Source organism: Arachis ipaensis, chromosome B06 (genome assembly GCF_000816755.2).
Source record: "Arachis ipaensis cultivar K30076 chromosome B06, Araip1.1, whole genome shotgun sequence".
NCBI lineage: Eukaryota > Viridiplantae > Streptophyta > Magnoliopsida > Fabales > Fabaceae > Arachis > Arachis ipaensis.
In genome coordinates, this window is record NC_029790.2 from 4,774,660 (window position 1) to 4,784,936 (window position 10,277).

The window sequence follows — 10,277 nt, forward strand, 5'->3', positions numbered from 1 at the left end:
CCCCAAAAAAAAAAAAAAAAAAAAAAAAAAAGAAAAGGAAAAAGAAGGAAGATTCTTGGAAAAATATGCTGCTGTACAAATTCTGATCTTGGTTATGGTGTGTTTTCCAGATTTTCCCAGTTCTTTACTAAACCATTGATGTCTCCTGATGCTACCACAAGGGAAATTAAAGCTGTTGACTCTGGTAAGACGATCATTTTAACTTCATTTGGTAGCTTTAGTTTTATCTCCCTTGACATATCTATATCCTTTTCTTTGGTCCATTTCTTGCAGAAAACCAGAAGAATTTACTATCTGATCCATGGAGAATGAACCAGGTATATGCTTGGTAAACTTGATTGTTTGATAACAGAATTCAGAAGTTTATGTGCAGCAATGTTTTTCAAGATTTTTTACTTTGAGTATGTACTTTTTGGAAGTAGTTTTCATTTCTGGATGTGTTCCATAGCTTTTATTAATGAAATCAAACTCTCTGAAACTATTTCTTTTATCATTATTGAAATATTTGGATGATTGGTAGTTGGAGGATATAAGAATATGGAAGAACCATTGATACTATCCTCAGCCGCAAAGTTGAGGAATGGACAAGGAGATTGGATTTCTTGTCTTCAACCTCAGATTTATGAATCTTAATAAACTTCAACTCGTATTTATTGGGTCAAAGTGATTATTCATTCCTACTAGGCAAATAGCCTAGTTTTATTTGCTAAATTTTCAGTTCTTGTCGTTCATCTGTTTTAATCTTGCTCTGTCTTTCCATGTGAAACATCACAATCTGTACAGCTTCAGAAACATCTCAGTTCTGAAGATCATCCTTATCACAAATTTAGTACAGGTCAGTTATTGGTTTGTTTTTCACAATGTAATTTATGAGTATGCTTAACTGTGGTATAACTTATTTTTGAAATTTCCCCCCTCTCCAGGTGTAATCAACATTATGAGGGTGATAATCTTCTTAGCATCATAAATTTCTTGTAGTTCTAAAATAATTAAAAAAAACTTTTTTTCTGTGTACAGGTAACTGGGACACTTTGGAAGTTAAACCGAAAGAAAAAGGATTAGACACAAGGAATGAGCTTCTCAAATTCTATGACCACCACTATTCTGCCAATATAATGTGTCTAGTTGTATATACTAATGGTAAAGGATATTTTTCTGTCAGTTACAGTTTCTACTAATTATTTTCCTGAAATGGCCGATACAATAGTTATACATTGATATTTTCAGAAAGCCTTGATAAAATTCAAAACATTGTGGAAGTAAAGTTCCAGAATATTAGAAACACCAACAGAAGTTCTTTCCACCCTCCTGGTCAGCCATGTAAATCAGAGCATTTGCAGGTATACATGTTCTGTTTATGACTCGATGGTAATTCTAGCTGGCTCCTTGTGTGCTGATTCTAATGCAATTCCTGTTTTGCCTTCCTGTTTTAGATTCTTGTCAAGACTGTCCCAATAAAGCAAGGTCATAAATTGAAAATTTTATGGCCGGTGACCCCTGAGATTCGTCACTACAATGAGGGTCCATGCAGGTATCTTGGTCATCTTATTGGCCACGAAGGAGAAGGGTCTTTATATTACATCTTGAAAACATTGGGTGGGTTTTGCACATCTGTTGGATTTTTTGTTATTAATCTTATGGAATACTTAAATTTAATTCTTTTATATACTTAAAAATTCCTATGGTTATGTATCGGCATTTTATGGGCTGAAATTGTTCTTGAAATAGTTTTCACCTAGCCTTTTCCTTGTCTAATTCTATAAACTATAAGCAAACATCCTCTTGTTCCTTCCTTTTTATTTGACAGAAAAAGAAATTTATGGATATGAGAGAGAAGAGTACATAGAGAGATGATAAGGCATCTTTGCAAGAAAGAAAAAGATTACATGTAGTTTGTACAAGATTGACCATTGTATCAAAGCAGGCCAATCTCTCTGCATATCATTTCTATTGTCATTTTAAGACTAATGGATCCTTTGAAATTTTGGGTTTTGGACTTGCAAGCTTATATTATATATAAGTGCCACTCCTTTTGCAGTGTATATAAATACACACTGGAAGTTAATAATTTAGGATAGTGTCCAGAAATATATTTTCTATGTCTCTTCCTTTCTCCAACAGTCTGTCACTACTTGGAGCGAGGGCCAACTGAAAACTCAACATTTAGACCAGCTTGACTTACACAATGCAGTTGTCCTTATGCTCATCACGGATGTACATATGATCTTCAGGGTTCTGGATTAGGGGTTTCCTTAATAATAAGTTCATCCAGACATATTCAAGCTTCTATGTATTTTGAAATGTCTCATTAAAATCCACTTTGCAGGATGGGCTACGGGCTTGTCAGCAGGTGAATCAGATTGGAGTTTGGACTTTGCTTTCTTTAAGGTTTCAATTGAGCTTACGGATGCCGGACATGGTTAGATTTCTCTTGCCTCCCTAATTCCTCTTTGTCATTCACTTATTCGTTTATACATTTCTTCCCACGTTCAACAAGTATTTTCATGATTGTAATTGTTGTAATCAACATCATTGACGTTGTTAGTATTATTGTCGTTGTTATTAGTCATGCTAAATTCAAAATATGTGAAGCATCGTTCATTGATTCTTTAACCTCATTCACTCTTTTGGCTTCAATCTGTAGAGCACATACAAGATATCATAGGGTTGTTGTTCAAATATGTTGAACTTCTACAACATTCTGGTGTTTGCGAATGGATATTTGAAGAGGTATGGATATAGATTGTGTTTGATTGCTTAATATGTCCTCTAGAATTGGTTTTTATTCATGCTTTCTAAATGATATACTCTGTTTTTGCACCCGGTTTCAATTGATTATAATGCAATTTTGGATGTTCATGAAGCTTTCAGCTGTTTGTGAGACCAAATTTCATTATCAAGACAAAATTCCTCCAATTGATTATGTTGTTCACATTTCATCAAATATGCAGGTACTCCATTTCTTTTCTTTTGATGATTAAGTTCCAATGTGATAATATGTTGTTGGCAATAAATCCTTTTTCTTAGAAATTGTAATTCTAATGCATCTGTGTTATTTTTTCAGTTATATCCTCCAAAAGATTGGTTGATAGGATCATCTTTGCCTACTAAGTTCAGCCCAAGTGTTATCAAAATGGTTCTAGATCAGCTTTCTCCAAACAATGTCAGGTAAATGCACTAAAATAAAATATGTAAATTAATCTTATATTTCTAAAAGCCTAAGTTGTTACATCTGCAAAATTACCAAAAGAGCTTAAGTTATAAGGTTGAGATTCATGAATGGTTTTTTATCTTAAAAAAAAAATCCGTATAAGATTGTTGTAGGTGATTTTGCAAGACCATGATTATTACTTGACATTACAACAGCATCTATAACTATAGAGCCTTATGTCACTAGGTGTAGTTGGCTATAGAGATTTCAAAAAGTTTACTTTGGCTTGTCGATGGCCTACCTAACACAACTCTCCTCTTTGTAAGAATCAATGGTTTTTCAAATTAACATATACTCCACATTGATTTGATAAAAATGTGTTTTAAAAAAAGATTTACTTACTGATTGGTTGAGGGTAATTTGCTATGGCTTTCTCCTTTTGAGAAGATTATGGAAGGACATCTAAGGTTGATCCAACGAGCATGCATTATGTTCTAGGGGTTATGACTGAACTTGGTTGTTCAGATTGTAAACTATGTGTAGACCAATTGAGGAGGTTGATAAAATAAATTATAAAGTTGATTTGTTTTCATTGTAAATATAGGCTAGCATTGTAAATTTGAAGCTTTTTGCAATTAATATTTCAATTTTTTTTATGAAAGTTATCTATTTTGTTTTTTCTTATTTCTATTGTGATTATTCATTTATATCCATTGGCTGTGGCCTTGTTACATATACTAATCTAACTCTTAACTATCATATAGAATCTTTTGGGAGTCCAAAAATTTTGAGGGGCATACTGATAGGGTGGAGCCATGGTATGGAACTAATTATTCCATTGAAAAGATTTCCAGCTCTGTGATTCAGGTCTGTGTTTATATCATTAGCTATGCTTGATTTTTGGACTGAATTGAACACAATGTTCATTATTTCAAGTTATATAGTGAAACTTTCATGAAAGAATGGAACCTGACGGTCCTAAGCTTCTATCTGCAGGAATGGGTGCATTCTTCTCCTGATCAAAATCTGCATCTTCCGGCTCCCAATGTATTCATTCCCACGGACTTGTCGCTCAAGCCTGTGCAAGAGAAAGTATGACATATATAATTATTTCTATTTATCTAGGATTCCTACATGAGTATCTTGACCAAGTTATTAATATTTTGAAACAGGTAAAATTTCCAGTTTTGTTAAGCAGGTCATCATATTCTGCCTTATGGTACAAGCCAGATACATTGTTTTCCACTCCCAAGGCTTACGTAAAGATTGACTTCAATTGCCCGTATGCTGGAAGCTCTCCTGAGGCTGAAGTTTTGACTCATATTTTTACACAATTATTGATGGATTATCTGAATGAATATGGTGGGTTGCTAGTTTTATTCATTGACTTCTTTGTAAAGAGATATTTCTGCAATAATGCATCCATTTTGTTAGTAAAATACAAGTTTAAGAGGTTCTTACTGTGAATCTGTTTTTAGCTTATTATGCCCAGGTCGCCGGTTTAAATTACGGTGTGAATCACACAGATAGTGGTTTCCAGGTATCCTTTTTATATAATTTTACTTTTAAGGTTACAACTTCTGTTTTGAAAATGATATAAATATGCTAAGATATTGTGTTTTCATATCTACATTTTTATGACATATTGACATAGAGAGTGGTGATAATTTATTTTAAATATTCATAAGTGGGATATTGATTATTAATAATTTAAGAGCAAAACTATATGGTTTTGGAGTTTATTGCTGCTGCTTCGGATGCTTTGTATGATAAAATTTGTGGGGGGAGTTGAAAGAAAAACAGAAAAGAGAGGTAGTGAGGAACTTGATTTACACATTCATAATTTTTATGCTCGTTATTTTCCTTCCTGTCTTTTTAGTATGTTATTTCCACATCTTCATAAAACATAAAACTGCCATTATATCTTTCAGGTGACTGTCCTTGGTTATAATCACAAGTTAAGGATTTTACTTGAAACTATAATTGAAAAGATTGCAACATTCAGAGTGCAAACTGACAGGTTCTCAGTTATTAAGGTATTGTATGAGGATTGAATTGATTCTTGTAGACCATGGGTTGGTTGATTCTTTGGTAGTGCCTTTGCCTATGTGTCTCTTTCCATTTAAAATTGGCAGTTATTTTCTTCAAGTTTATTCCGTAATAAGAAAATATATTTAAAAAGTTGAGTCTGCAATATTTATTCTGTAGTTTATCCATGTCATTTTTCTAAACAAAAATATTTGTTTTTACAAACCCATTTATCAGGAAATGGTAACCAAAGAGTACCAGAATTCCAAGTATCAACAACCATATCAACAAGCTATGTACTATTGCTCGTTGATACTTCAAGATCAGACCTGGCCTTGGATGGAACAGCTAGAAGTGCTTCCACTTCTTCAGCCTGAAGATCTTTCAAAATTTGTACCAGCTATGCTCTCAAGATCCTTTTTGGAGTTCTATGTAGCAGGTTGTTATTTGTCTCTCTTCTTTTGGCTCCGTACTGTTTTGTTGCTTTCCAGTTCAATTGGGCTTAAAATATTTAGCATATTTTACAGGAAATATTGAAGGTAATGAAGCGGAGTTAATGGTTAGACACATAGAAGATGTTCTCTTTAAGTGTTCAAAACCTTTGTGCCAGCCTTTATTTCCATCTCAGCATGTAACAAATCGGGTTGTTAAGCTTGAAAGTGGCACGAGTTACTTCTACCCATCAGAATGTCTTAATCCTAATGATGAGAATTCTGCTCTTGTGCATTATATACAGGTAGATTTTCTCATTTATAATAATTTTGTTTTGCCTGTAGAGTCCCCAATAAGGAGAATACATCAGATGGATTATAGCAAGAGGGGGACCTAGAAAACCATAGTGAAAATTTATTAAAATAGATTTAAATTTTAATGATTTAAACATGAATATGATTCATGTTAGAGAATGGCACCATTAAATCCATGTAATCAACAACCCTACTTAGTGTACAAGGCTCAGTTTCTCAAGTATATGTAGACTTGTATTTTTCCCTTACCTTGGCCGTATCATTGATTAGATGAATCCTTGTTCTTGTAATTTGTAGCCATTGTTCACCCACTTGAGAGAATTTTGCAGGTTGGTCGAGATGACTTCAAGCTGAATGTTAAACTTCAGCTTTTTGCCCTTGTTGCAAAGCAAGCAGCCTTCCATCAGCTTCGATCAGTTGAGCAGCTAGGGTACATTACTGTGCTCATGCAAAGGTATGTATGATTTTAGCATCTGATACCCATATTCAGTATAAAGTATCTCCATGTGTTTCAACTTATGTTTTGAACGCATGTAGGAATGATTGCGGTATACGTGGGCTGCAGTTTATTATTCAATCCACAGTAAAGGTAGTTGGAGATATATTTAAATCATTTTGTAAACAATGTCCTGGTTGCTTCATGCTAATAATATTCTGCTTATTTCTCAGGGTCCTGGAAATATCGATCAAAGAGTTGAGGCATTTCTGAATATGTTCGAGGCCAAACTACTTGAGATGACAGCTGATGACTTTAAGGTCTTCTGGATGTTTTTTAACTGTACTTTCTATTGAATTGTTATTATCTGTTGTTGGTAGTTGCATTGAAAATACCTGTTGTGTATCTGACTTCTCAACTGTATGCAGAGCAACGTAAATGCATTGATAGATATGAAACTAGAAAAACACAAAAACTTGAGGGAAGAATCAGCATTCTTCTGGCGAGAGATTACTGATGGAACTCTGAGGTTTGATAGGAAAGACTTTGAGGTATGAATACCAGTTCAAAATACAGTACATGTGTCAGAAGAATATGCTCAAAACTGGATTATAGAGCATCATGCTTGTACTGAATTAGCTATATTCTATTGTGTGGCTTTGGCATAGGTTGAAGCATTAAGACAGCTTACTCTTCAAGAGTTGATAGACTTCTTCAATGAATATGTCAAAGTTGGTGCACCTCAAAAGAAGACTTTGAGTATAAGAGTTTATGGGAACCTCCATTCCGATGATTACGAAGCAGAGACTTCTCAACCAGACTCAGCTAAAATAGAAAATGTTTTCAGTTTTAGGAAATCTCAGTCTCTTTATGGCTCTTTCAAAGGGCTTTCTGGGCAGATGAAATTGTAGGGATGCTTTTTCTCACCCCATATCTTTACTACCTATAAAGAAAGAACACTCATAGTGACTTAAGTTATCTCATTCATTTTCGTAAAATGATTCCCTCGTTTCACCGAAAGGTTAGTTTGCACTTTGCACAAGTGCGATTTATCAAGCTTCACATCACCATAAAGGTTTTTGTAGACTTCACATCACCATAAAGATATGATTACCATTTATTGACTTATGTAATCAATTGTCATATAATGATGAGTTACCCCTTTTTTTTTTGGTTACTTCATCGAGTTGTATAACAATAATTGGATAATAGGAGATGATGCCTGAAATTTGGGTATGAAGGAAGCTAGGCTTTGATATGCAAGTTGTGCAGGGGTAAAATGATCATTTTCTGAACAAAGAGACTATTAAGCGATCCCATTAGTAAAAATATCGCTAAATTAAATTAAAAGTGAAATAACTTGGGTTTCAGTTGTATCATTGAACTCTACTATTCTCTTTAAAGAATTGATTCTTTTTCCTTTAAAGTTTACAAATTAGCTTACTCGTGGAATTCATGTGAATTTCTGCAAATGATTTTATTCTAATGAACTTCATTGAAAAAGGAATGCCTTTTCATTTATGGTCAGTAGTCCTACACTTCGCAATAATATTAGTTATATCACCGATGCAAAGGCAGCCATGTGTCTTTCTTTGTAAATTGGGAACATCAAACAATGGTTGATTTGATGTGATCAAGATCTAGAATACAAGCAAATCCAACTTGTGAGGGATTACTTAGTTTTGGTGAATGTCATTGTATCTTTCCAATTACTTATGTTTGAACTTGCATCTACCAATACAAGAAACTCCAATAATTTTTTTTCTACACACCTTTGAAAATTCCGTAAAAATATCAACCAAGTAACTCATTTAGAATAGTATTGAAACGTGTCATAGATTGAAATGGTTGAAAAGGAAAAATTTTAAATAAAGTCTTAGTAACTGTGATTCAGAATATACAAACCATTCAAAGCCCTGAAAATTGACTCCTAATTCTACTCAACTTGCATAGTAGAATTTGCTTCCTCTAAGATTCCCTTTAGTTCCTTTACTCTTTGCCTAGTCAATGCAACACAGTCCTGAAAGCATATCAATTACAATTATCAACTTTTATGAACATCATTTCATCAATCATACATGTAGGTGTAAATGATTTATACAGGATACATAATAAACTCTCCTAATCAAGCACAAATTAGAAATTAGATGGAAATTTTAATAAATGGAACATTTTGGTATGCAGAATCAAAATGAGACGAGCAATGTTTATGCTATAGTTTGAGAAGGTTCACTTTGTCAGTGCTGTCACAATTAGCAAACCAACCTGGATAGCAGATGTGAAGGCAAGAACTGGGCCACCAGGCTTGTAAAGGGATACAAGTTGGCCAGATGTATCTAAAGCTATCGTAACCACGGTTTCCATAATGGATTCTTCTTCAGCAGTGGGATCTACCAAGATGTAGTTCTTGTGGAGTATGCACGTCAACGAGAATGGAATGCTTCTTAGTGTAAGATTCCTTTTCTCTTTATTAACTGGCTCTTGTGCCTTCTTTTGTCCATCATCCTCGGACAAGAGCACTATTTTGCCATCATCATTCATTGCAACGGCAGGTATTTGCACTGTTGACATGGAAATTTATATAAGGAAAGCAAAACTAATAGTACATATAATTAAAACAGTGGCTCAAATCAACAACACCAACAATAATACATAGATTTTATTAGCATAAAATCAGAATAGTCACTGGTAAACTTGAAATTTGATTTCCATGCATTTAAGAAATGTATAAGTAATGGCAGGTGGGATGTATTATTTTAATTGGTCTAATGCATAAAAAGAAAAATGCAACTAGATGCTGCATATAATAATGAAGAAAGCAAGATTTTGGGAAGAAACAATTAGTAATAGTGTTCTCAAAATCAATCATTCAGTTCTTAAAAAATCAGATAACCACAATATATACACATTTCAATAATTTGGTGGGCCTGATAAGATTAAAATTATTGCGTTCAAAACTGAACACTTGCATTTTGATATTCCAAATCTTTTTAGAAGACAGAAATACATACACACATATAGATATATAAGGTCAAAAGACGTCATTGTAGCACACAATAAATAAAAGTATAAAACATGTTCATATTCTATGTCAAGTGTAACTCTTCAAAAACACTTGACTCAATTCATGTATGGTGTACTAAGAGGTAGTCACAGACCACTCCTCATATTCTTATCAAGATCTCCAAACTAGCATGCATTTGTAAGTATTAACATTCTTTACGAAAAACCTAAAATGCAGGAAGTATCATTTTGCTGTTTTTATAGGATGAAGTCATATATGCTCTGAATGATATTCATAATGTAAATAAATGACACTTACAATGCGATAAGGCAGCTACTGCCGAAAGTAAAGCTGCATCAAAAAGAGCACCATCAGCATCCAAACAATAGACATCCTGCATGATAACAAAGGCAGTATTATGTCATTCAATAAATTGACAACCATGCAATCAGAGCAAACAAAGACAGGGTATCTCACATTAAAGTTGGAGTTTTATCCATCCTTTTCTATGTTTGCTCTGTGAAATTTGATAAATGCAGTCCATATAGAAGCTTACCAAGTAAGCCATCCATGCAGCTTTTCCAGTAACCAAAGACAACTCTTTTAAATCAATACTTCCAGAACTGGAAGAGAATAAAAACAATAGGGTCAATTTTGTTGATAATTGAAATACATTAGATATATTAGACAATTAACAAGGAGGGACGACATGATCAGTTATGTAATCTAGATTTGAACATGGTATTCAGTATAAAAAACAATATAATTATGACTTCAAATCTTGACTTATATTAAAATGTATAATTTGGTTTGTTAGTTGAACAAATAATTACTTGACTTAAACATATAAAAAGTTCAATTTGCAAAATAACGGAGAAAGAGAAAAGAAAAGAGAAGGGGGGGGGGGGTGGA

General features: G+C 33.5%; 2 protein-coding genes across 3 annotated transcripts in view; one reads left to right on the top strand and one right to left on the bottom strand.

Moving 5' to 3' along the window:
* Positions 1-7,597, top strand: part of LOC107645485 (insulin-degrading enzyme-like 1, peroxisomal) — a 10,932-nt gene extending 3,335 nt beyond the window's left edge. The window contains exons 5-26 of one of the 2 annotated variants that reach the window (XM_016349517.2): positions 111-184; positions 274-317; positions 784-835; positions 1,018-1,140; positions 1,228-1,340; positions 1,434-1,596; positions 2,327-2,419; positions 2,645-2,730; positions 2,865-2,951; positions 3,065-3,168; positions 3,916-4,018; positions 4,148-4,243; positions 4,324-4,513; positions 4,630-4,691; positions 5,083-5,187; positions 5,417-5,618; positions 5,707-5,915; positions 6,255-6,379; positions 6,463-6,514; positions 6,595-6,681; positions 6,790-6,912; positions 7,030-7,597. In XM_016349517.2, the coding sequence (XP_016205003.1) occupies positions 111-184; positions 274-317; positions 784-835; positions 1,018-1,140; positions 1,228-1,340; positions 1,434-1,596; positions 2,327-2,419; positions 2,645-2,730; positions 2,865-2,951; positions 3,065-3,168; positions 3,916-4,018; positions 4,148-4,243; positions 4,324-4,513; positions 4,630-4,691; positions 5,083-5,187; positions 5,417-5,618; positions 5,707-5,915; positions 6,255-6,379; positions 6,463-6,514; positions 6,595-6,681; positions 6,790-6,912; positions 7,030-7,272 (2,536 nt within the window). In that variant the 3' untranslated portion in view covers positions 7,273-7,597. Of the gene's footprint in view, positions 1-110; positions 185-273; positions 318-783; positions 836-1,017; positions 1,141-1,227; positions 1,341-1,433; positions 1,597-2,326; positions 2,420-2,644; positions 2,731-2,864; positions 2,952-3,064; positions 3,169-3,915; positions 4,019-4,147; positions 4,244-4,323; positions 4,514-4,629; positions 4,692-5,082; positions 5,188-5,416; positions 5,619-5,706; positions 5,916-6,254; positions 6,380-6,462; positions 6,515-6,594; positions 6,682-6,789; positions 6,913-7,029 lie in introns of those variants that run through there. The other variant, XM_021103782.1, reaches the window with a different exon arrangement.
* Positions 8,148-10,277, bottom strand: part of LOC107647924 (exosome complex component RRP43) — a 4,344-nt gene continuing 2,214 nt past the window's right edge. The window contains 4 exon segments of the mRNA XM_016351974.2: positions 8,148-8,381; positions 8,627-8,922; positions 9,684-9,759; positions 9,922-9,988. Of these exon segments, the coding sequence (XP_016207460.1) occupies positions 8,298-8,381; positions 8,627-8,922; positions 9,684-9,759; positions 9,922-9,988 (523 nt within the window). The 3' untranslated portion in view covers positions 8,148-8,297.